At 43.6% G+C, this 27,118-nt stretch overlaps 1 protein-coding gene across 8 annotated transcripts in view; it reads left to right on the top strand.

Moving 5' to 3' along the window:
- FHOD3 (formin homology 2 domain containing 3) overlaps positions 1–27,118 on the top strand; it is a 434,907-nt gene that overhangs the window by 301,666 nt on the left and 106,123 nt on the right. For 4 of the 8 annotated variants that reach the window (XM_090285636.1, XM_090285637.1, XM_090285634.1 and 1 more), the window contains exons 11-14: positions 16,529–16,630; positions 19,517–19,855; positions 20,273–20,347; positions 24,699–24,812. In XM_090285636.1, the coding sequence (XP_090141762.1) occupies positions 16,529–16,630; positions 19,517–19,855; positions 20,273–20,347; positions 24,699–24,812 (630 nt within the window). The remainder of the gene's footprint in view (positions 1–16,528; positions 16,631–19,516; positions 19,856–20,272; positions 20,348–24,698; positions 24,813–27,118) is intronic. The other 4 variants (XM_090285641.1, XM_090285640.1, XM_090285639.1 and 1 more) reach the window with 2 other exon arrangements.

Below are 27,118 nucleotides of genomic sequence, written 5' to 3'. Positions count from 1 at the left end.
GCTTCACATTCATCACCTTCCATAAGTTGATAATGGAGTATGACACCAGCATGAGACAAAATGGCATGATAGAACAATGGTTTCATAGTCTACAGTGTCCTCTTCTACAGCCAGGGTCAGGGACCTGTTTGGAGGAATAGGAACACAACAAGCAAGCTCATTAGAGCCACCTCTGTCCACTCAGTATTCACAGACAATCAAGTGGAATTGAGGAGGAGTGATGGACATTCTCCTTGTGGCTGGTGGTATTGTCCACTGGTGGGCAAGAAGTAGAAATGTTAAGTCCAAGCATCGGTAATTTATCCTGTAGGTTATACCAGGGATAAAAATAAGGGGAAAAAAGGCTTAATATATGTTAACACAGAATTATTCCTTCTTATGAATTAGAAGTGATAAGGAAGCAAACAGGATGACAGGGAGGCAAGGATTGAGCTTGCATTTGGAAGGGAATGGACACAGTAGTTTGATCCAGAATCCCTGACTCTCAAGCAGCAGAAAGAAGATGTGGCCTGGCCCCAGCTGGTCCTAGAGAAGGGAAAACCTGGAGGGATTATGCCTGGGTGGGCTGCGGGCCATGGTTACTGACCAGGTAGATGATAGCCAGCCCACCCATGCTGCAGGGACAAGGAGTGTGTCTGGCAGGATATGATGTGGGGGTGGAGGGCAGACTCCAGCATCAGAAGCCTAGTGTGTACCAGCTAGTAGAGAATAGGCCGTGGCTCTCAGGGAGTGAAGGAGCATATGGTTAGCACAGGTCCTCACCAGCATGGCCTTTGGAGTCACTGCGGCGTAGGACGTAGAAGGGGTGTTGAAGCGTGGGAAGGGATGCTTGGCTCCGCCACTAATAGCCATGTGTCACTTTAGATAGGGCTTTTGGCACAGAGCGGGCACTGAATAAATAGAAACCTTTTATATTTTCAAATAAAAACAGTATAAGAATTAAGGATATGGGAGCAACTATGTGACATAAGATGGAGACAGTTGGATTATAAAGTCCAAAGATGAAGATACCAACAAAAACAGCTGTAACTGCAGCTAATCTTTACTGAGCACTGAAGTATTTGCCAGGCATTATGCTAAAAACTTGAGTGTATTGAGTCCATTTTGCACCATCACCCCAGGAAGTAGGTACTATTATTATCTCCATGTGAATGGAGGGGAAACTGAGGCATAGGGAGTGGAAGTAGCTTGTCCTGAATCTCACAGCTGATATATGGTGGAGCTAGCTTTAGAGTTCAGATGACGGTCTGGCTTCATAGTCCCCGTCCTTCACCATTTTAATAAATGACCCCCCTTTTTCACCCCGGTGATTCTGTAGATATAAAGCAAACATACTGGGTATTTGGCATTAGCAAGTAATTAGTAAATACATGTTGCCAACGTTTATATTGTTAATGTTAGGTTTTCCATGTCAGTACATTAAAAAATTATTGCGTCATTCGTTTTGCTATGGCTTGGCTCCAGTTTTGTCCTGGTACCCAATTGCTCTAATAAGCACATACACACATTTGTGTACATGTTAGCGTTCTTAGACGTGGAAGTCTAGATTAAAGGACACAGTCATATTAAATATCGACATCACCACATTGCTCTCTAAAAAGGCGAATCCAGTTTGCTGTCCTACCATCAGCACGTGATTGACCATTTTCCCACAACATTGCCAACCTAACACTGGATGGTAAGAGTTTTTTGGAAGTTTTGTAATTCTGAAACATAAAATGTGCCTCAGCATTTTCATTTGCGTTTTTGATTGCTGCTGAGGTGGTTCATCTTTAATTAGTTCATTGACTATTAACCTTTCCTTTTCTGAGTATTGCCTATTTATATTCTTTGCTCATTTGTCTCCTGAATGGTGTGTCCTTTTAAATTGAGGAATAGCTACTCTTTTATTTTTAATTTGGAGAATTTCAGATATGAAAACAGAGAGGACATAAGCATTCATTTTACATTATAGATATTAACCTTTTGACAACTATGTCACAAATATTTTCTCCTTGTCTTTCAAATATCTTGTAGCTTAATTTATGGTATCTCTTGGCATAGACATAAAATACATTGTTAGAGTGTTCAATTTGTGAGTCTTTCCCTGTGTGGCCTTTAGGTGTCATACTCTCTCAGGACAGTGTGTCCTCTTTCTAACTGCAACCTCTCTGTGTTGTCCTGGGGGAATGCTTCATAATTCTTCCTTCAGTATCTCGGAGATAAGTAGTAGGAGCAGCAGGGATAGCAAGAGCCAGCATTTCTGGAGTACTTACTTGGTGCTGGCTCTTCTTGTGCTAAGCAATTTTACATGTATTGTAAATCCCATGAAGGAGGTGGTAGTATCTTCCCCAATTTATGAAAAAGGAAACTGAGGCACAGAGAGTTTAAAGAATTTGCCTCAGATCTCAAAGGTGAAAAGTGGCCCAGCTGGATTTGAACCCAGACAATCCTAGTCCAGAGCCTGCACTCAGAACCAAACATTCCCGGAGCTAGTCTCTGAATTTATAGAATGTTTTCAGCCATAATAAGTTTTTCTCTTTTGAGGATGAATTAGATTCATTGAGAAAGCAAAACATCATTCAGAGCAAATGTTTGCTGGAGCTTGGTAGTCCTAATGAGCTATATTGTGTATAGTAACTGTTTGATTTTGATCCTGAAGTAGTCATCCTGATTTGCTGGTTTTTCTTATAAATTGGCACTGCAGACAGTTTCTAAAGAGGAGTTTCAAAAATGTCAGAACAATAATTGTTGCATTGTAACAAACCTTCCCCGTTAATCATAACAAACCAGCCATAATCTTGGTGATGGGATAAGGAAAGAAGGTATAGGAAACAGAAATTCATGGTTAACAGGAAGCCACAGTTACTATCAATTATAGAAGGCTAAGCTGCCCTCACTTTTAGGAGACTCACACCTGATGCACACCAATTAGTGGCCCAGTAGGTGGTAGAAAGAGGGGAGCCAAGCCTTAGGGTTGGTTTAGCCTCAGGGGAGAGAGCTGTAGGGAAAGGGTGGTGTTTTCTGTTTTCCTGCAGGAGTAGGAAAGGGGGTTGGCACCTCTCCACCAGCCGCAGGAACCAGTGGGCAAATGGGGCAGCCTAATTATGGGACCGTGTGGTGTGGGTGAACTCATTTTCCTGTATTTTGACAGGAAGGAGGCGAGTTTGGATGCCAACTTGTAGGCAGTGCATTGCACCCTTGTCTGTCTCAGGTCTTGTCTACAGGACCTCATTGCCAGTGTTCACAGAATTCATTTGCCTGTTAGCTGCAGAGTCCATAGCTGAAGGAGAGAGAGAGAGACCTCCTACCTCTGTCTTGGAAGCAGCTGGCACTGAGCAATGGATTTGCAAGCAGAAACCATTATGAGACTAGTAGATGCTACGTAATTGGTGTTAACCTGCAAAATCTATGACTCAGGTGACATGCTCAGTATTGGCTCCTGGAGGTTTGGCCAAGTGCATTAGAGCAGCTGCAGTCACTGTGGGCACAGCCATGGTCTTCACAGCCACAGTCCCCGCTTCCTCGCCAGGCTTGGCCTCAGTCTCCTCCACTGCAAATTCAGGCTGATGGTGCCTCTTTAATCGGGTTGGGGGTAGGGTGGGTAGTTAAGAGAGGCAGCCCAAATGTGTGCTTAGCTCAGTGTTGTTATTATTACTGTCACTCCATGCCCTGGAGCTCTCCCGGATATTGTTCTATTAAAGGCGGTAATTGTTAAATAAATATGTACAGGACCTGGAGAGAAGAGTCTGTGCACTGGCATGAACATGCTAGAGGGTTTCACAACCACCAGATTAACAACCAACTGGTGCTGCGAATGACAAGCAGCAACTTGGAAAAATTTATCTGATGGTAAATGATTCATTATAAATGGATTCACCCACAGGGATGCAACCTCCTGAGGTAGGTGTGATTGGAATTCAGCCAAGAGGCTCTGGCTCCCTGAGTCTTGATAAGGCAGGGACAAAAGGGGAGCTGATCAGAGGGACAAAGGGGAGTGAGCTTGGAACTGGAAAAACGTACACCAAGAAAAGACAGTGGCACTGAGGCATGAGGAGGAAGTCACTTTATAAAGCCCCATCTGCATTCTGGGATAGGACTCCTAGTTTCTCAAAGAGTACAGATTTCTTGGTGGTGGGGGAGGGGGTTGGCAGTGTTCGGACTTGCTGAATTGAATTTGGGGATCTTTCCAGATTTTGGAGAAAATGGCAAATTTTATTCTTAAAACTTAACAGGGGTACCGATGAATTTTAAGTGAGGAAGTGAGGCCAGGTTTGTGTTCCAGCAAGACCACTCTGGGAGCAGCGTGGAGGGTGCATTGGAGGGGAGCAGGGTGCAAACAGGGGGGCCGGTGTGGGCTGCGGCCACAGTCTAGGGAGAGGTGGAGAGGGCCCGGCACAGGTGGTGGCAGGGAGAAAGGCAAGTAGGGGAGGTGATGAGATTCAGGACATCATGTGCAGGACGGTGACTGGATTGTATGGTGGGAAAGAGGAAAGAGTCCAGGTGATTCCCACGCAGCCACTAACTCAGGGTCGTGGGGTGGCTGGAAGGCCACTCAGTAAGCTTCGGGCATTTTAAATTCGAGGTGTCCATGGTCATTGGATGAGTACTTCCGGAACTCAGGTACATGTAGGTGAGGGTCAAAGCCTAGGCTTAGGTGCCATAAGCCAGGGAAAACAAACTGAGCAAAGAAAATAAACGAATAAAGCCCTAGAAAGGAAAGCGTAAATCACCATCTCGTGATGTGTCAAAACCTCTGAAACCTCGAAGTTCACTTACTTTCCAGGTCAGTGAACCATAAAATCGGTTGTCTTCCAGTGTGACTGTTTCTAAAGCTAGAGTGGCCTTCTTTGGTGTGATGTTTCAGAAGGAGACAGGCCTTTTGCGGTGGGGAGTGGTGGGGGATGGGGGGCTAGTGGACACACTTCAAAGAGGAGGAAAGATTCTTGTTTCTAGCTAAATCTTAGGGAATTTTCTTCTTTCAGAGTCAAGCCTGTTTTCCCCTGACCTGTGCACCTGCCACATTTCTTATAAAGCACACCTTTCCATCTGTGTTCTGAAGGGTCACAATTCTTCCTGGAAGCTCTTGGTTTTCCTTGGCAGTTCTTGAAAGTGTAGGTGTGGGTGGTCCTTCTGGAGAGTAAGCATCTCCCTCTCTACATCCCGTGAATTCCCAGGATCCCTTTGGAAATGGAGCAGAGGCTTTCAGATGATTACTACTAAGTTGAACTGATTGAATCCAGTCATGAAAGAAGGAATGAGATTATTTTTGCTTGACAAGAGTCTGTGGAGGGAGCCTGGTAGTAACTTCACTGAGGAAGGCTGAATGAACAGGAAAGTAAAACCCTAAAAATGTAGGTGGCAGTGGCCAAATCTGACACGGCAAAAACAGAAGACTAGGCAGCAGTGATGCTGGGGAAGCATTTTGAGAAGAGCCCTTCGGGAACAGGCTTTAGAAATTGAAGAGGACAGGCCCAAAGAAAGAGAGCCCTGGCCCAATGTCAGTCTTGTCTTACACCACGTGCTCAGCAAGCCGACAGTGGTCACAGAAGCATCATATACATGTTGAAAAATATTTATTCCTAAGTGAGGTAATGAGTCTGGTTCAGAAACTGATCAGAATTAACATGGACTATAGTCCGGTTCAAATATGCCTTGTCATCGATTCTCCTTCTAGTGGAATGGGACCTGGGCGGGATGGGCAGGGGGTGAGAGCTGGTAGGCTCCTTATGCACATAAATACAGTGAGAAGTGATGTAGATGTTCAGGAAAGAATCTGATAGAAGGAAGAATTAATGGCTTCTTTCAGTCCTTAAATAAAAGAGACATTTTCTTTTTCCAGCAACAAAGAAATGATCATAGCATAGGTAGCAGAGCACGGTGGTTAGGAGCTTGGATGCCGAGTTGGATTACCTGGGTTTGAATCCTGGCTTACTAGCTGTGTGACTCTGGGAGAATTCCCTAACCCGCTTCAACTCCTCTTCTGTGAAGGGGGTAATCATAGTACCTGTCTCAGCAGTTCCTATGAGGATAAAAGGAGTGAAGCCTGTAAAGTGCTTAGAATAAGAATACCTGGAACAGAGTTTGTTAAATAAATAGAATAAATGGGTGACTGCAGGCATCCCAGTAGAGCCTGCTTTCCCTGGAGAGATCCTTGGGAGACAAAGCTAAGCAAAGATGAGGGGAGCCTGCCCCTTGCCCTCGGAGCATGCCCTGAAGAACTCAAGGAAGCCTGGGCACATTTGGGACAGGTCTGCAGCCTAAATGCCTTTTGATCATTGTGATACAGCATGCTTCCTAAAGACACAAAACTCAGGGAGGAATTCAGAGGCAATTATATCACACCTCAGGAATACTCAATTACAGTATTCACATTGCCCCAGAGAAATAATTTCATTCCTGAGGTTTTATTTTTCCAGCTCTGTGGTTCTGGTTTTATAAACATGAGATTAAAAATTGACTAGAGATGAGCCCTCACAAGGAAGTGGCCAGTCAGGACCTGCTGTGTTCAGGCACTTCTCTCCTTGAGGTCTTGGGTTGAGGGCTGAGGTGGGGGATGGTATCCTGGCTGTGGGCCAATGGCAGGCCTTCTGAGATGAAGCAAATACAGGCTAAACTGGACTTGAGAAGATATTTTTCTTTATATTTTTTCACCTATAACAGGCTTTGTAAAATTGCCTTTGAATTGTAAGGGTAAATGATTTTGATCAGGAATTTTTTAAAAAATCATGAAACAAAGGTAAAATGTTTGCTTCATACTTGCTGAAACATGGCTAAGACTCAGGTGCACATCCCCAATGTCTACTAGTAGATGAGCAAGCTAGCACCTCTCTAGAAGATAAGCCCCAATACTGAGCATGTTATTTCACAGTAAGCTTATATTGATAGACTGCGTAGTCAATATTGGCATTTTATGAATGTTGATATTATGATTACTGACCTGCATTTATTGAGGCAGGAATACTAGTTCATGAGCTAAAGGAGAACAAAATCATATTCATCCATTCATTAGTCATTCAGCTCATCTTGTCTTGTGCCTGCCACATTCTAGGTTCTGAGGATACAATGGTAAATAGGACTTATGGAGCTTCCAGCCTCATGAGACAGTGCACACATAAGTATTGTAGCGAGTAAGCAGGTGTAGCTTTGGAAGAGTGCTTTGAAAGGGAGCAAGCAGGGCTGTGTGGTAGAGAGTAACAGGGATACAGGGACATGCCTTTGAAGAGAACTTGCAGATGTGCACAAGAACATGTGCAGGGACTGTCATTGCAGCGTCACTTGTAACAGCAAAGAATGGTTACATAAGTAAAACATGGATTAGCCATGGGATGGAAGGCAACCAGCACTAAGAAATGCACCATATCAGAAGTACCACCATACTTGTCACATCAATTGCTACATTAAAAGAGTGTAGGATAATATGTCTAATTTTTTTAAATCTGGAATTTATCCACCATATTGTTAACAGTGGTTACCTCTGGTCAAAGGGGACTTAATTTTTATCAGTAATATTATACTTTTTAAAAAAGGAGTATGGATTCTTATAGCTAAATATTAATTTTAAAAGATTCTTTAGGAAAGATTCTTCTCAGGCATTTAGGCTGAGTCCTAAAGGAGGGCAAGAGCTGCTTGGGCTGATGGAATGCCATGTGCAATGGCAAAGGGAGGAAAGGGCACGATGTGCCCACGTAGTAGGTGTCTCAGGAGACAAGATTTTAGTGTGTCAAGGGGCACATAGAGGTGAAACGGAGATTAGATGAGGTTGCACAGTAAGCAGGTCCAGCCATACAGGGTCTTAGAAACCACAGCATGGAGTCTGGTTGTTGTTTGGCATGCAGCACTCAGCCATGCACATCTGAACAGACGCCCGTCTGCCTGGTGGGGATCAGCTCGGAGGGGAAGGAGGTGGAAGCAGGGATGCTTGTTGGTTGCTATTGAAGCAAAACTACTGAAAAGCAGTGGTAGCTTGGACAAGGGCAGTTATTCTCAACCCTGCAGAGCATGTAAAATAACTCATGCTCAGTCCACATTCCAAAATAATTGAATACAGTTTCTGAAGATAGGGTCTAAACATTCACATTTTCAAATAGCATGTCCCAAGGGTGAGAATCACTAATTAGGCCAGAGGTTGCTAGTGACAGTGGAGAGAACACATTGGAAAGTCAGCAGGACTTAGCACTGGGTCTCCCAGGACCACCCTTCTGGACCAGCTGAGCCCAAAACTGTTCGGGACACCATGGAAACTGAAGGTGCAGGGGAACACGTGGACCTGTGACATGTGTCCAGTTCCTTGGGTGGTGGTCTCTGTCGGTAATTCTGGCTCTTTGTTGCTTTTTTTCCTCTTCCAATCATCTGCATTTTATATAATTCATTCTTCATTGACCATCTACCCAGTAGAAAGCAAATGCTACCCAAACAAGTCCATGTGGTTACTGTTGGCAATTTGGGGCATGAGGTTGTTGGGAAGAACCCTAGCCGAAATAGAAAGTTCGGGGTTTATTTCTAGATGTCAGTTATCTGTATTTTATTACCAAATTAAGAGTTGACTGTGGTGTGTTGAAGTCCAAAGCATGTAAAAAGGCAATCAGAGGTATGAATCAAACTGAGTCATGTGTTAGAAAAATATTACTGCACCCTAAAGCTCTGAAACACATTTGGCTCCCTCATGGTGGGTTACATTTGATATCTGCTGCTTAAACACACGTATGTCTCTTACATTTCTAACCAGGAATCCTTCTCTCTTCAGTATCTTTCCCTTCCCATTTATGAAAAATATAAGAGGGAAGCTGTGTAAGAAGTGCCATTATCTGAAACACTTAGAAATGACCTTGATGAGACAATGCAATTTAGGCAAGTGATTGAGCGACTTCTAGAGATGGGAGCACTTGTCTAATGGCTACACAATTTTGTTTCTTTGGCTGTCACAGACCAGCAGAGCTGGAGGCTCTCATTCTGCTGTACCACTTAATTTTATGTGTGAGATAAGAGAGCCCAGGTCTTAGGATGGAGCCAAACCAGATGCAGGGCAGGGCTGTTGTCACCTCTGGAGGTGGCCATCTTGAGTCTCCAGCCTGGGACTGCTCTTGGTGTCTTTGCTGTTGCCAGAAGTTCACAGAGAATTTCAGTATCCGTTCATCCTCGTTTCTCTTCCGCTCTCTGAGACCTCTCAGGGACATTTATAGAGTTGACTAGTATCTATGGCTTAGAATAAAGATGTTTTAAAACATAAAATCAAAGTACATACAAAAGAAAGCAGTGAGACATCACACAGTCCTTAGCTATCACTGGATTGATTTGTTTTACACATGTATAAATCTGTAACTCTGCTACTAATTGTGTTTTATTTTTTCCCTATTGATGTTTATACTCTACGGACTGGAATTCCATATTAAACTACTCCATGTTTTCAGCAAAAAGAATGTGCTGGATCCATTAGTATTTCATTCTAAAACAAAATAGCAAAATAATGGCTTATTTATTAAGGTTCTGTTCTTGGGTATATTCAGTATCCATGGCCTGGACTTTATACTTCTTCTAAAATGTGTATGCTACAGGGACAATAAATACTTTTCTGTCTAACTTTGGGTTCTCACCATGGAAACATCAGAGCAACAGCTGGGCTCTGTTAGATGTCTTTTCATTCTCTTGGCTGGCAAAATCTTTGGAGGGAAACTTTCTTTGGTGGATAACAAAACTCTGTTTTTGAATGAAATCACTGCTTCAGTTGGTCATATATATGTCTTAGCTGATAAAGATCACTACTTGGAAAATTTTAAATCTCATCTTGGACCCTTGGTAACCTAAAAATACCCTTAAAGTGAACAGAAAGCGTGAGTCACTATGCGGCTAAGTTCAAACTCCAGTTTAAGTATCCTCTAACACACAGTGATGCAGGCGACGCCCAAAGGGGCACTTTCTCTCTCATAAATTAACAAAATACTTCTTTGAAATATTTTTTTTTCATCTCATTATTATCTGTCCTATGTGTTTTACAGAACTAAATGGAGCATTTAAGATATCTGCATCTTATCTAAACCCTAATGCAGAGCTTTCTAACTAGTTGCCACAAATGGGTCCTACCTGTGTCAAGACTGATTACCTCAGGACCACCAGGCAGGTCTAGGGTGACAGGGGCCCTGGACAGGTCTCCTGGGGGCCACATATGACTTTGTGCTTTCCTCTAGCTGGCTGTGCAAATGGTATTTTGTTGCCTATGGTATGTGAGAGAAGGATAAAGAAACAGGTTTGGGAGACTATTGGTTAGAAGGAACACGGCAGTGACAATAGAGGAATAAAACCAGTTTAGATTCCGCTTCTGTTTCGCAGCAGAGCCTGCATGGTAGAGAGGATGCTGGCCTGGACATCAGGTGACCAAAGTTCTTACTGGCAAGTTACATGGTCTTGTCCTCTCTGGACCTCGTCTTTCCTGTATGTGGGGAGATCCCTGAGGTCATCTCTCAGTTCTTTCTGATCTTGTTCTTTGACCATTCATGCAAGTTTCTCCATGATGAACACCATGCTAGGTCCTCAGCACCAAGGGACTGGGACAGGCAGCAAGAACTTACTGATGTCCCTGGGGCAGGGTCCACAAGAGAAACAGAGGAGGAGGAGTCACTCCAGGCAGGGAGACTGGCTTCCACAAGGACCTGAAGCTGAAATGTCCTTGGTTTTGTGCAGATAGGTCAATAGACCAATTAAGACTGGGTGTGTGGAGGTTTATGAAGGGAAAGTGGGACATGAAGTTGGAGAGTATTTTGTAGGCAAATTGGACTTGATAGTAAGGTTAGTAGATGTGTTTGAGTCGGGAAGTATTGTGCAAAATCCCATTTTGTTCTCCGGTCAATTTCTGTTTGGTCTTCTGAGTTTTGCTCCAACAGCACTGTGGATGTCTTTCTCAGTCGAATTACTTCCTAGTGCAGTTAGTTTAATGTCTTTCTTCCTCATGGGCCTGTGAACTCCAAGGGTGAGAACCTCTTTTAAACACTATATCCCAGTGTCTTGCACATAATAAATATTTGTTGGAAAAGGGAGAGAGAGAGCTCTTGCCCCATAGTTACACCTCTTTGCTTTAAACATTTTTTTGTTTTGTTATTCACTCTGAGGAATCTCTGCACCTGTGCTCAATTTTGCTATGAACCTAAATCTTCCCTAAAAATAAAATCTATTTAAAAAACTCTAATTGTTCAGAACTGGATTAATTATAATCCTTGGTTCATGATACTTTGTCATTATTGGTCCACATGTGACCTCATCTTTATTGATATATTTTCATATAAAATGTATGTATTAATATAAAGAACATCAGTGAGACTGTAACCTACCTAAAAACCCACAGCAGTACCCCTAAATCACATTTACCTGTGTACTTCTAACTTTCCCATCTCTGGACCTGGGTAACCATTCTGAAATATCATTTATCACTATTTTATGGGCTTATTATTTGGTTTTAGTATTATCAGACATATATGTATAACTAAACAATGCAATATACAATTTTTCCTTTCTGAACTTGATAAAAAGGATACCATATTTCTTCTTACACTTCTTGTCTTCTTTTCACATTATGCTTCTAGCGTTCATCCATATTGTTACATGAAGCTGAAGGTCATCCATTTTCACTGCTTGGAATACTACCATCTATTTATGCCTTTTCCTGTTGGTGCACATTGGGGTTGTCTCCATTATTTTTGTGGCAATTGCAAACACTGTTTCTGCGAGTATGCCTAGACTCATATCCCGATGCACATGTGCTTCAGCCTCTCTAGGCATTTGGCGCTGTTGACATTTTGGACCAAATACTTCTTTGTTGTGGAGGACTGTCTTTGGCCTTGTAGGACACAGCATCTAAGTCTGCAGACTGTGGACCTCTTCTTTTTTCCAACATAAAAAGAGTAGCCTCTAGTTTGGGACTTTTGTAGTAAAAAGGAAAAGACCTGATGAGTTCAGAACAGGTCTATGTCCTAGAATAATTATTTATCATTAAAGACAAGCAAAATATTCCTAGGGGTATTTGAAAGTCAGATGCCAAAGATCCTAGAAATCCTTTGCACAAATATAAACAAAATCAAGTTATACTTTAAGAAAAAATTCAACTAGGGAAAAAACAAAATTATCTGAACTAATTCTTCACTCTTAAATATTATCACATAAAATATCATCCTGCTTGACTAATTTCACCACACGATGGAAACAAATATAGTGGTACCTTGGTACTCATTGTTAATTTATTCTGGAACTTGTGATGAGTGCGGAAACCTACGAGTACAAAACAATGAAGTATTTCCTCTTGTGGAGCAGTGTCGTAATTCATGCAAGTTCTAGCAAGTGTGACAAGTCCCTAGCAAGTGCCAAGTGCTGAAACATTGTTTTTCTAATCAAAATGCAATGAGTATAGGATTTGGTGAGTTTTGAAGCCAATGAGTTCTGAGGTATGACTGTAAAATCAAGCATAGAAAGTCCTGCACCCTTCAAGAGAGTATTTCCTTCTCCACCCATTTGGTCTGTAGGGCAAGGCCAGTGCTATGGCCACAGAGCATCCTGGAGGTGGTCCCTCTCAGTCCATCCCTGTGCTGCCTGCCCTTGGTTCTGCTCTGCCACTCATGGTAGCACAGCTATGATACACGCAAGATGTGAGAAGATTTAATGCAGGATAGGATTTGAGCCTAAAGAAGAGACAGGTTGGGATGTAGCTCAGGATCGCTGTCTTCAAACACCTGTGGGACAATGACGTGCAAGAGAAAGGGATCAAAGAGACAAAGCTCAGACAGGTGGAAGTTCTAACAGGGAAAGTGTTGTTGTCAGTGCTGTGGAATGCTTCGCAAAGTATTATGTCCTCTTCCTTAACCAAACAAGCAGAGTTCTGAGTACCCTCTGGTGGAGATGTTAGAGACTATTTTAAGAGGGCCTAAAAGACCATGATGATAATGATAGTTAACAGCTAAAACAAGTTGATTTTTTTCACTGTATGTCACACTTTTTCAAAGTGCTTTACCTAGTAAGCACTACCTTCTAGTGTTACCGAGAAAAAACGTGGTTCTTTCACGTGGCGCCTTGATGTAAAACCCAACAACTCGTCGGCAGCCATCCGTCTCGAGAGATGATGGTGTAGCTTCTTAAGAGTCTATCTGCACCGCCGAGAATGGCTGTGCAGTCCGACTCGGGAGTGACACAGTATCTGTCTCCTCCCATGTTGAATCGACACTGGAGTGTCCTCTCCAGTGAAGCTGAAGCTACAGAGCCTGGGCAGGGTGACATGGAGGGTCTGCTGTTGCCCATGCAGCAGACCCCCCCTCTCTTCGCAGCTGAAGGGTCCAAGGGAAAGACGGAGTCAATACAGCTTGGCTTCAGGTGCGCCGCAGGAGTTGCCGGTGTTGACTACAACGTCAAACCGCCTTAGGGACTCCGGCTCCGGATTTTCTGTCGGGGTTTACTCCCTTAGCCTTTCCCCTGAAGAGGTATGCCGCAAGGCAGCGGAGGTTTTTTGGAGTCAGAGTTTTCCTTCTCTGATGTGCCCTGACTGGAAGATCGAACCAGCGACACTTAGCTCGCAGGCCGACGCTCAATCCACTGAGCCAAACCAGCCAGGGTTAAAACCCAACAACTAGTGTTGAGGAAAATAGGTCTTTATTTACAATACTGGAGCCTGGGGAGGGTAATGAGCACTTCAGCTCAGAGCCCTGTTCTCCCACAGGGCCCAGCCCTTCCCTTGCTCCCGAGAAGGCTAGAAGCCAAAACCATGCCAAGAAGTCCCCCGTTCCTTATCTGTCAGCTGTCTCCTTCGGGATCTGGGGTACGATGTCATCAGCCTCTGTACAACAGTCCAGGAAAACATGTGCCATGTTGCACTGGATCATGGTGAAGTCCAAGTTATTTTAAAAAAATAACTTATTTATTTATTTGTTGTTTTGTTTATTTATTTATTTTTAGAGAGAGGAGAAAGGAGAAAGAGGGAAAGAAGAAACATCACTGTGTGGTTGCCTCTCACTTGCACCCCCAACTGGGGACCTGAAGTGCAACCTAGTCACGTGCCCTGACTGGGAATCGAACCAGCGACACTTGGCTCTCAGACCAATGCTCAATCCACTGAGCCACAGCAGCCAGGGTGAAGTCCAAGTTTTAATAGAGTCCTTTATGCCTGTCCCAAGTTCCAAGAGTCCAAAAGTCAAAAAGTCCAGGCTTTGGAGTCTGCTGAGGTCGGCACAATTAAAGCAGCAGCAGCAGATCGGCTTTCTTACTAGCCCAGGCCGCATGGGCTCCCTTTCCTTCTTTCAAATAGCATGGCTCCACACCCTTTCAAAGCCCAATGGTTCTCTTTCTGCAAATGGCTGCTGCCTTATTTTTAAATCCCTGATGGTGGACTGTGATGCAGTGGGCATGGTAACTTGTTCTGACCATTCACAGAACCTTGCGCAGACCCCATAAACTCTTTCCTTACCATTCTATGGTGAAAAACCCTCCCATCTCCTTGGAGCCTTGGAAGAACCAAAACCATTTGCATGACAAAGACTCTAGCTACCAGCCATAGATATGCAAAGTCCTCTTGAAAGCTGTCCCCTTCCCCCACCCCCTACTGTAGGTTCTGGGGAATTTTGGGGACTCCACTCTGTAACACTAGGGGGTGAGTACTGTTGTTATCCTATATGAGATAAGGGAAGTGGGGCTCAAGGTCACACAGCTAGTAAGTGAGGAGTTGAAGTGCATCCCAGGCAGCCTGGCTCCAAGCCTCTCCTTCTCCAGCAGACTTTGCTTCTAACTGTTTATCACTTGGGAGAAGCAAATGAAATCAAGTCGTTTTGGAGGGAAAGCCTCAGTGTTTAGTTTTAAAGAGGAGGGACCTATTGGATGGCAGGGTAGAGATTGATAGAGTAATAACATTGGCAAATTCCAGATCAAGCTGAGGGAATATGGCATCAAACTGAAGGTTATGGGCATAGTTTTTAACTGAAAAGTATCTGATTATCATTAATAGTAGATTGGATAACTAGATTGTGATATATTTATATAAGAGAATGCTATACAGCAATGAGAAAGAATGATCTTCAAGTACACATATTGATGTAGATGAATCTCACAAATGTAACATTAAACAAAAAAAAGCTGGACACAGGATGATTCCTTTTAGACAGAGAAGAAAAACAGGCAAAGCTAACCTATGCCCTTTGATGTAGGGGAAGGAAGCAATTGGAAGGGCGCATTCAAGGAGTGCTGGTTCCATGGAGGTATCTGTTTTGTGAAGCTTCAGTGATTTGTGTACTTTTCCATGCTATTTTATACTTCAGTAAAAAGAAAAATTAACAACTGGTGTTCAATGAGACAAAAAGTTAAAGATCTTGACAAGGTGAACATGGTGGATTCAGAAGGACCGAAGGGAAGAAGGAGCTGGTGGATACTGAGAAAGCAGATGGGCACTGTGAGATTGCAGAAGAGATTTGGGTGAATGGAGGCTTGTGGTCAGGGGGTAGGAAGTTTGGATATAAGATTTTCAAGGAGGGTTAGTTCTGTGTCATGGTGAGGAGGACCAGTGTGTGAGAGGCTGAAGTGAAAAGAAGTGGAGGTCACTGGAGTTCAAGAGTCTCAATTCCTTTGTCAAGGCACTTAGAAGCCCATGTGGCCTTGGGTAGGTATTTCATACGGACAGTGACATAAATCAGATGTTGACAAGATCTATAGGCCAAAGGAAGGTAATGAATGAGTTATTAAAGTCTGTACTTGTTTTGCTGTAAAGGTAAAGTCCAAGTTCAACTATCTTTAGTCAAAATGGGAATTTGTTGTCTTCCATTAGTAAAGGCTAGAATGGAACTTCAAAAGTACTGGATCTAGGTTTTTAAATTGTCATGGGGATTGCTTCCCTGCTTCCCTACCCCATTCACCTCTGCTTTTCTCGGGTTGGCTTCACTCTCAGGCAGCCTTCCTGCACTAGAAGCTCCAGATTCAGGGTGGCCTTATAGCTACAGTTTCTCCTGAAGGCACCAGCAGAAACCCCCAGGGTGACATGGATTGACTTCTCCTAGACCACGCGTCCACCCTTGAAGTGGAGGTGGTCAGCCCTCCCTTCCTTCTCCTGTGAATCATGTTCACTGAGAATGAAGCAGTCACACGCAAAAACCGTATGTCCCCGTGGAGAGGGTAGTGTCGTGTGGCCTGACCCTCAGTGGTTTCTAGCCAACAGTGGTGCAGTGAGGCGGTGAGGCCCTGCGTGCTGTAGGCACTGGGTGCCACCCAGCACTCATTGCATGACTGTGTGCGGAGGAGGAAAACCACATGTGAGTCCTGCCCAAGGCTAGAAGCTGCTCGGAGCCCCGGGTGCGGGGCAAGGCAGTGGCATCCAGCCAAACTAACAAGGAAATTTGGCCTGTGCTGGGTTATTGCATCTCCACCCCACATTTAAATTTCCCCGTCTCAAAACTGTCTTCCTTTCTCCTAACAGACTGAATATGCTCTTTTCATTTCAGCTGGATTTTTTTCTTCATCTTCCTGTTTGTCTGTAATGCTTATCTCGCTTCTCCATCTTGTCTCTGTGTGCATTTCTCTTTTCCTGGCCTCGTCTCAGGGATGAGGAGGTGGAGGAGGAGGAGGAAGAGGAGCAGCCAGTCACGGAGCCCAATTCAGAGGAAGAGAGAGAGGATGATGCCCCCTCTCAGGGCAAGGAGAGGTATGGAGGGCTGGACCCTCCCAGGCCCCACTGAAAGCCCAAGTCTCCTTCCTAATGAATGGTTTGCAGCCACTTGTCAGTGGTCTCCTCCTTCCCTTACTAGCTCCTGCTGGCAAGCCTTTACTGACCCTAGACACACAACCACAGAGTGATTAGTTTGTAGGAATCACTGAGCATGCTTTCATTAGAGAACTTGATTTTTTACTCAAATGCTGCCTTTCTAACCATGCTTTAAGGAGAACTTGCCCAATTGCTTTTCTTCCCATTGTTCCCTTCCTCATTAAGTACTTTGGTTCATTTAGATTGACAGAAAGTTTTAACCCTTTCAGCATTTTAGTAAAAATAGTTATGCATGTTTCCTTCTTCCTACTAATTTTACCAGTATAATATTAGCTAAAATGTGTGGGTAATGACTGTGTGAATGATGTGAGTTTTTTTAAAAATCCAAATGGACAGAGATAATTTTTAGCCCGTACAGCATAGAAACATTTCCCAGTGTTTATTTTCATACCCAGAACAACTAACATAGCTCTAGGGCCCTTTGGGGAGTTGACTATTCTCTGCTCTCCTTTCCAAGGTGCATCCTTTCTGTCTTCAGACAATGGTAACAGACACAGGAACCTTGCAGATGGTTTTAAATTTTGTAGGTATTTTCCCAAAATGATATTTATATGAAGAATAAAAATTGATCATGGGTAATTTCTGATTATTTCTGAATATTATTTTCTGCTATTCAAAAATAATTCTAAATTGGTTTCCTCCACTTAATTGATTGCACTGCACATTGACATTTTTAGTTAGTTTTTCCACAAATAAGCAAAATCAAAAGAATCTTGGATGAATTAGGGTAAAATTCTATCTCTCACCAATTTCAAAGTCAATGTGATTCTTTGCTGCTGTGGCCTCATTTGACATGCTGAGATGCGCACCATTCCCGGGGATCATGGAATCCTCTCTGAACTGACAAGCTAGTGATTGCTTCCTCACTTTGGAAATATCTGGGAAGAAGCCAGCCAGTATGGAGAGTGGAAAGGAATGGCGTGGTAACAGAGAGTGAGCCATACCTTTCAGAATCAGAGGGTAAGAAAGGGCAGCATTTGCCAGAGCTTCTTGCCCATGCTGAGAGTCCTGCTTGGGATAGTGACATCTTAGTCAGGGGTGCTCTGGGAAGGGAGGAGGTTTAATTGACAGTCCCACCTGAAGCTGAAAATTAGCCACAGGAAATTAAGTAGACCCTCAATAAATACACAGGTATGGCTCCATATGTGCTGAAATGTTCGTGTTCTGTCTCCCACCCCACCCCCGTACGCACAAACCCCTTCAACCCTCAGTGACTCACATAGTTCAGCACCTATGGACCAGTGGAAGAATCTGGCCAGAATGGGTAACTTTCAAACGCATCCTTATTGACATTGTGCCATCTTTACACACAGGTAGATGGTTGTTATCCTATCCACTGAAGTGTTTTTGACTATATGACTGATGCTGGAGGGTGGTTCTTGATCAGAGACTACAGTCAGGTTTTTCAGTCTTAGGGAATAAAGGCATGCATGTTAAACACTAGGGCTTGATCTTGACAGTACCTAAGGTATCCACTAACATTGATCTGGATGTTATTTGTTCCCTGGTGTAAATGTATTAGACTTTCAAGTGGCAAGAGATTCTACTTACTTATGTGGGTTTGGCACTCCTTCAACTGCTCCTTCCTTCCTGCTGGCTGCTCCTTTGAATGTGTCCACTGTGCACATCCACCGCATGTGCCTGCCGTGTGTGTCCACCATGCATATCTACCATGTGTGCCTGCCATCTATATCCACCATGTGTGCCTGATGTGTGCCCACCATCCATATCCACCATATGTGCCTATCGTGTGTGCCCACCATGCATACCCACCATGTGTGCCTGTCGTGTGTGCCCACCATGTGTGCCAGGCCTGCACTGAGCACATCAGTGTGGTCTCATCCTCCCACCAGGCTGGGGAGATGTATGTCTCTGCCCTTATATGTAGTTGGAGCTTGGAATTTGAGGTAGGGAAGAAAACAGCTCACATCCCATCCCTATATGGGCATGGCTGGGAGTCAGGTTCTCTGGGACAGGGGCCTTGGTTTTGAAAAATGCAGAGTTTCACATCAATTCTCAGCTTATAAAGGCATGCATCAAAATATCTAAGTGGTTTGAATTCAGTCCTCTGAAGGTGGAGTGTTTTTGTAACCATCACTGTGGCAGCATGAGGCCTGCCTGTAGGAGATGTCTAGGGCCCAGTGGTACAGGTGGCCCCCAGAAAAGTGTGAAATGGGCCAAAGGTGCTCTCCTTAGGCTGGGCCCTCCTGCCTTGCTCCTTGCATTCCTTGCTGGCATCTCCTTTCCTTTTCTATTATCCATACCTGCTCTCAAGGAAGGATTGAAAGCAGTGAGTAGAGGGCTGTGGGGTGTAATTTCCTCAAGGCTGGGCTTTTTAGGAAGAAGGCAGATACTCTGTTTGACCAAGACAAGAAAGTGAAGTTCAAATTGTGTAGATTCTGGTGCTAACACAGCCAGTGGGAAGAAACTCAGGGGGCTGAAGGGCAGGTGAAAGAGAGCCTTTGGGGTTCCATTAAATCCCCTCCCAAAGACCCTGGTATGCCCATAGGCCAGGTGGGTCTTTCCTGCGAGATTAGCAAGCCCAGGGCACTAGGATTATTGGGCAAACCAAAGCTCCTGGCGATGGGATTCTATGCTGTAGTTCAAGAAGCACAGCTGGATTCTGAGCTATGTGGCCAAAACAGTAGTGAGTTAGTTCTTCATGTTTTTTCCTCTTTCCTAACCTTTGCTCCCTCTCTCCTTCCCCTTTCTCTTTTCTTCCCCTTTCTTCCCGTCCCTTCAACTCTCTCCCTGCTGGGCCAACAGCGAGGCCAGCCTTGCTTCAGATCAGAACCCCACTCGACAGGGGTGTCCAGCCCTCCCCTCTGAATCCAGCACCACCTCACAGGGCAAGCAGCTTCCTGCCAGCACTGCAGTGGGGAGCCCCTGGGGCAGCGGGTCCTCCAGACCAGCCCTGCTGTCCCACCCCACCTCTGCCTTGGCCTCTCGGACCTCCTCCGCTGCATCTGGCCCCCTGAAGGCATCGCCAACCATAGAAAAGCTGCCCTATGTGCCCCACAGCCCCTTCCACCTCTTCTCCTATGACTTTGAGGATTCGCCCTTACCCACCAAGGACAAGGAAGCCGAGGCCCAGAAGGAAAACAGGTAGATCCAGCCCGCATGGAGGCCTGTGTGAGGTTAACCCGGGGAAGGCAACACAGCCTGTTGCCTGCATCGCTTGTCTTTGTCTTCTGCTGTGTGTGGATTCCAGGTAGAGCAGAGCGCAGCTGTGGCTTAAACTAACTCCCTGACCACTGACCAAATAATTACCAGTAGTTATTAGGCCAGATGCACAAGAAAACTGCCACCTGCTCGAAGTAAGGAGCTCTTCTGTTATAATACAGTTACTAAAAATGGATTTTAAATGTAAAGTTTTAAAAATATGCGTGGTCTGACATAATAATCTAAACATCTCGCACCCATCTGTCTGGCACAGGGTCTTTTTTGACCTGCAGAATTAAGCTAAGTGCTTAGTCATCTTCCCCTGCAACATTTTGAGTGGGGCATTCCTTCCTTTAACAGTTGCTCTGATTCTCTCCATTTGAGCACATATTCTGCCTCTGAGCCTTACAACTTCCGGTCTTTCTCTTCTAATAGGTGGGTGTCTTTATTTTCTTTCCCTTGTCTATAGCTTTCTGTTTTTATTCTAATGTATGCATTTTTTTTCAAAGATTGCTCATAGCTTCCCAGAAGATGACAAACAATTGCAGTTTGAATCACTTCGTGGACATAAATACAATTACATTATTTAAAGTGTGAACACTTCAATAATTCTTATAAAAATTGGAGAGGAGGGCTGGGGAGAGAGAGGTGTGTAAATTAAAACTGCACAGGGAATTTTGAGCAGTACTTGACTAATGCCTGGATTAGAAACTTCTGCAGAGCAGGGAATGGGGAGCAGAAGGCTGTATATTTTGAGCTATCAATTGTCCAAAATTAATAACATAACACTGATGATCACTCCCACCATAGAGTAATAATAATCACTAACAGTTTTTGAGCATTTATTAAGAGCCAGGCCCTGTACTTTGCATGAAATCAGTGCTTTAAAGTATCACTTAACCCTTAAGAGGTAGGTTCTATTACCCTTATTTACGAAAGAGGAAACTGAGGCACAGAGAGGCCAGGTAAGTGGAGAGTGATTTCCACCCCAGGCAGCCTGCTCCAAATGCTGGTCCTAGCCCATACATTACATAGGCCTCTCTTAGGCAGTCTGTCAGTCTCTCTCCTTTGTGGACTCATGGACACAGTAACTCCTAATCCCGGTCCTATCCCCAGCTGATCCCTGACGGGGATTCTTCAGGCAAGTCCTGGTCCGCAAGACTTCTTGGGGGACCCTCAACCTGGGTGCCCAGCAAGAAGTTACACCTCATTTTGAATAAAGCCTTACAGGATCTGGGCCTGGAGGGCAGGTCTTGCATACCACAAAAAAAAAAAAAAAAAAAAAAAAAAAAAAAAAAAAAAAAAAAAAAACCAGTCACTGCAGGTGTCCAACAGTCCATCTGATAAGTAGAAGAATTAATTTAGAACTGTGGTCATCAATCATTTTTGTTTACATACAACCTAAAAGAAGTTTGAAATGTCCCTCAAAGTTCCAAGTAGCCTGCCTAGTTTTTATTTTATTTTATTTTTTTTTTATCATAAGCTTTCATAGTTGTAAAGGATGTAATTTGTGTATTGTAAATGTGCTTTAATTTTTTTTTGTCCAAACCATGGGGCTTTGGATTTAACTGATTGAATAATGGGATACCCTTCTATTTGCCTAATGAGACTGTCAGAAATCATCTGACTTCCTGTTTCAATTCAAATAAGTTAATATGCATACCTTTGACAACCATCTCACTTCTGGGGTCTGACTGACAGGTAAGGAGGTGGGCAGAGAGAGACCAGGTTCTGAGTTTGTTTCTGGATAAATGAAGCACCGCCTTCTTCCTCTTCAGTAAGGAATTTGCTCAGAAGTGACTCTTTCCTATACTATTCCTTTGCCTGGCATCATGGAGGTTTTACAGCCAAAAGCAGTGTCCCACACAGATTCAGCCTAGGTGAAAATGTTCATTTTCTTCCCCTGAAAGTGGAAGGCAGTTGTGGAGAGGAGACAGGAAAGGAGAATTGGGAGACCCTAGGATGGCCGTGGGTAAATCCATTTTAAGGAAGAGCAGATGTGAACTCGAGGATCTGAAAATTCATGTCTTGTTGCCAAGAATAGCCTTGTATACCTCCAGGGATCTGTGAACTAGAAGTTCTCTACCAGTCTCTTCGAGATTTGAAATTCTGGGATTGCTGTGATCTTTCTCACAATTCTTACGGATTGCCTCCAACATGGCTGTTCCACCCTCTAAGAACAGTATCTATATGCAAGTTAAGAGCTCTACACTTCACTGGAATAAAATTATCTTGATAACCTCATCTTCCCCAGCAGGGTAGTGTTAGCTCATAATTGTGATCCAATACTTTTCAGTGGTGGTCTCACAGCCTCTGATGGAGCTTTCCTGGGACCCGGGTTCCTCAGACTTGGTCTCCAAGTTCCACTACTACTTATAGCACTTGGGGGATGGGAGACGTAGAAACATATAAATTATTGAAGTGAATATACATGGAAATGGTGAAATGTGGGTGCATGTTTGTGAATGAGGGTTGATTTAGATTTAACTGAGAGAAGTTTACCAGTTTTAAATATTTGACAGAAATTTGAATACTGTTGCCATTAATTTTCTGACAGTCACTCGCTGTGGTTTTTGTGGGTCTGTCCAGCCACAGATATGATTGATCAGTGGATGACTGTAATTAACTGGGTTATACCAGAGACCAACCAGTTAGTCATTAAAAAGAGTAATAATTCAAGAAACTGAATAGTGAATTGTGTGATCCAGTTAGTTTCTCTGAAAGTGAGAAGCAGAATTCAACAGAGTGTGCAGTATTTGAATTAATTGCTCAGCCGTTGGAAAAACCAAAGAAGGTGGGAAAAGCATTATTCTTGTCTTATTTCCATAGCAACATTTAAACATAATGTTAGTAAAGTACTCCTGTCAAAACATTCCACTGGATGCACACTTTGGTCGGAAGGGGATTGATTCAGTTGCATAGAATAACAAGATGAGAGTCCAGGCTGCTGTGAGGCAGGGGGAAGCTTTGCTCCTCTCCCTCTTCTTCACCCCTGAACTTTTTTTTCATTCTTCTCTGCTTCTTCCTTCCTTTTTTTCTTCTCATCCTTTGCTTTCCTGCCTTCTCTGTGGCCTGTGGTTTGGGCATCTTGAAAAATCAAACCAACACTCAGGGGAGCAGTTAACCTGTTGGACATGTAGAGTGTTGGGTTTTTAAAGAGAAAATAAATGCCAGAAGCCAAGTCTCACGGAGGTGGCGTGTTCGCAGAGAAGGACAATGACGTAATATTTTGTGATCTGAGTCCCCATCTGCCTGGCGGAGGGCCTGGTGCTGGCACAGGCCTCACATGTGGTACCAAATAAACAGAGAAACAGCCTAGCACACAAGGCTTAACAACACAGGATAGAGTTGGGGAAATGTAAATATTTTATTTCTCATTATAATAATGTAATTTATTAAGGAAAACTGACATTTTATCTCTATTCCATTTTTTAAGAATAGATCTGTTTTTTACACTTATTTTCTACACATGATGTTTAAGAGTATTTTTATACAGTTGTGATCAAACTTGGTGTATATGATTATATCCCAATGTTTTAATTCAGCATATATATATGCACATTTTCCATGTTATCACTGACAAAACTGGCAATAATTTCTAATGGTTGCATAACAATTCATTCTTACTTGTTAGCTGGTTGGGTAGTTTACAGTTTTCACTGTAATCTGAATAATGCTCCTGTGAGTATCTTCCTGCACGACATTTTCTGTATATAAATAACCAGAAGGTCATGATAACTTCCCAAAAGTAGACTTACTCTATCAAAAGATAGCTATATTTTGAGGTCAAATCACTTTCCAGAATGGTTAGTATTAATTTCTGTTGATAGGAATTTGGACTGGGTACACCATATGCAAGAATATTTTTGTGCAGTGATACTGTAGTGGCCCTTGAGGTCCCATGTACCCAAACGCAATGTCCCTAACTTGTTTAGGGTAGGGAGTTGGCCCTGCCCTGTGGCTGAGTAGACTGAGAGGCAAAGTTCTCTGAAACTTGTTATTTGTGATTAATCGTGAGTGTCCACCTCTAGGCAAGGGCTTCAGATGATGATTTTTCTTCTGGGAATACAATGAGTGAGGATGGCTAAATACATACTGATAAAGGACATCTATTCTGAAAAACAAAGAAAACTCCAGAATTTTATAAATCTTGAAACTTGTCAGAGAAACAATAAATGATAGAAGCTGTAATTTTGGTTCTGGAGAGGTATTGAATAAACACCTGGATACTTGCACCTCTAAACAACAGGCTAATCCAGAAAGGCCTGGGGACATTTTATTTTTGAACACCAGCCACACAGGAGATTATATATAATGAATGAAATTGATTCAGAAATATCTAAAGCAGAATTTTTAATAAGATGTTTCTTTAGCCAAGCATCTGTCATTTTCTACAAGTCTTTGATGGATTTAATGCTAATTGTACCACCAGGAGAGGCAAGAAACATCATGATTCAAATGAAAATAATTTGGATTCTAATTTATGTTAGCAAATAGTTTGACTACATTTTAAAAGACAGGAAATATGAGCATCTTATTTAAACTCATTGTCATAAATCCTGCTGCCTAATGATTTTGGACTTTGGGAACCTTCTCTAATGAGAAATAATCAAAACAAGGCAGTTATTGAATTTCTTTAAGTTAGTGCAATCATTAATGGTGTTAGCATTTCCAGACCCATTTTTTTTTTTTTGCAAAAAGTAAGATAATTTGCTGTTACTTATTTACTGACTTGTGCTCATTTCTGTCTCCCCCACCCCCCAACTTAATCTTCTGCACTCTTTAGATACAACAATTTTGGCAACAATTCTTATCACTCTTCAAGGCCTTCATCTGGACCCACTGTGCCCACCACTTCCACATCATCTCTTTCACCCCCACAGGAGGCCAGGCTGGAAAGGTGGGTTTTATAAGAGGCATTCTGATGGCTTCACTGTCCTCAGGTAAAGGGTCTCCATGTGATTATAGTGCGTAAAGGAAACGTATAAATAAAAGTGTAATCTGAAGTATTTTCCATTACAGAATATAGCCCAAAGGCAAGACTGTTTTCTTTCTTTCACACTATTTAGTAAGTAAATATTTCATTAAAGATATTTTGTTATTATTGTCTCATCTTCCTACTCACTTTTGATAGAAACTATAAAAATATTTTCCCCAAACATTTAAATGTTAATGTTTTGATTCACCCCTCAAAAAGTGTTCTAGATCTATTATAATCTCGCAATATGTCTTATACATCAGTTTTCACCTTTAAATGATTATTTTTATGTAAATCAGGGGGTAGTGGGCCCTTTAAGGTGTTGTGTAATTCAGGACCTACCAGAACAGAAAAGAATGGTACAGGTCCATGGGAGAACATTAAATTGGCAGGAGTATTAGACCACCAGAAATTAACTGACTATTACTCCTAGAAGCAAGTGATTGCATAAGGATGTGTTTACAAGGGAAAATGTAAGACCTGTAATTTTAGAACAATTAAAAACAGTTGGCCTTATGTGGCAAGAGTGCTGAGTTAGAGAACACGGACTAGGGTTCCAACTCACTAGGAAGTTATTTCATCCCTGAGGGTGAAATGTCAACTATGCCAACCCTTACCTTAGAGGGTGGTTTTGATGAGCAGATGAAAGGTACACATGAAAGTGCTGTGTGAACCCCACCGTGTGGATCCAGTGGGAAGTGATGATGAGTATAAAGTCCAGCAGCTTGTGATTGACCAGAAATCTAGACATAAGCAATTCCCAGGGATTATTTGCCTCAAATCCTGAATTTAAAACAAATTTGATCTGTGTTCTGCATTCTTATCCTCTCCTGCGTATTGGAAAGTATTTGGCTGAGTGCTGCTGGTGATGAAGATTTGGTCAGGATGTGCAGCAGGCAAGACCTTACAGCCCCAGGAAGAAGGGCTGTCCAGTGTGGTTTGCCTGGCCACCCATCACTGTTAATTTCTAAGATGCTATGTAAGGCCCATGATGTCAAATGCTCAGGTGCCACAGCCAGGTGTGGCTCTGGCCTGGGCATATTCAGGCTGTGAGGTCTTGGTAATGAGGTTACAAGGTGATTAACCTGAAGACACCCTCTGTCCGTTACCCTAGGGCACCTCTTCTTGAGGGTCAGTTGAGGCTTCCTGGGCTCCCAGAGAGGTCACTAATAAAGAAGATCCTTCTCATATGGGATGGAGGATTTGGGGCTAAAGTGAGGAATATTAGGGTCTGACCAATACTACATCAGACATCTCACACCTGCTAGACTGGCAGCTCTTCGGGAGTGGGAAGTAGGCTCCACTCCTTGCTGTGTTCTCCACAACACGCACTTTGGCCATGGCAGAGCTGCAATCATCACTGGGTCTTGGGTGAATTGTCCACTCATGGGTCGGGGAGCAATTTGTAGGGCCCCAGAGGTGAGAAGTTATAAGGACAGGAGTTCTGCAAGTTTCTGAAGTCCTGGGCTTAGGGGATAGTTCCTCCCAGGTCCTAACAGCAAAGCCCCAGCCCCTACCCTCTTCCTGACTCCTAGAAACCCAGGTCCAGGTTTAAGCTGGAAAGTCCGGGAGTGCAGGCTCCTGAAGGACTCCTATCTGTGTCTCCTTCCCTTCTTGGTCTGGCTGAGTGTCTCCTGGGGGAGAAATTAAAGGAGTGGGCCCAGGAGCACTTGAGCGACCTGGGGAGGAGGTTGGTCTTTATCCTGCGACCACAGGGCTGTTCAGGTTTTGAAGCAGCTGGTGATGTCCTCTAACACATTAATCAATAAAACCTAGTGAGGCAAGGCTGCAGGGACAGGGACCACCAGAAGCTGCCTGGAAGTCCGAGAGAGATGACCATGCCCAAGAAGGCCAGTGACCGAGGTGCTTGAGGGGGCTTTGGGCAGGCTTGGCTGCTGCCAGGAGGTGGGAGCAGGAGAAGTGGAGGAGGGAGTGAGGGGTCAAACTTGCATGTGGATGTTAGAAGCCAGGAACTGAGACAGAAGATACTGCAAGAAAAGCATATTGAGGGTGGAGCTGTTCAGCCTGGAGCATGTGAGGTGTGAGGAGGAGTCTGCATGACACCCAGGGAGATGTGGACTCAGCGACTTGAAGAAGGCCCTGGATGAAATCCCTCTGGGGGACCCTGTGTGCTGAGACCTGGTCACTGGGGAACAGCAGTGGCAGGAGCCTCTTCTGCTGCCTGTTCCTGTCACAGTGCACTTCTGCCATGGGAAATTCATTCCCTT

Source organism: Furipterus horrens, unplaced genomic scaffold (genome assembly GCF_987537825.1).
Source record: "Furipterus horrens unplaced genomic scaffold, mFurHor1.1.pri manual_scaffold_8, whole genome shotgun sequence".
Taxonomy (NCBI): Eukaryota; Metazoa; Chordata; class Mammalia; order Chiroptera; family Furipteridae; genus Furipterus; species Furipterus horrens.
The sequence above is the reverse complement of the archived record's forward strand: the minus strand, read 5'-3'. Positions and strand labels throughout refer to the sequence as shown.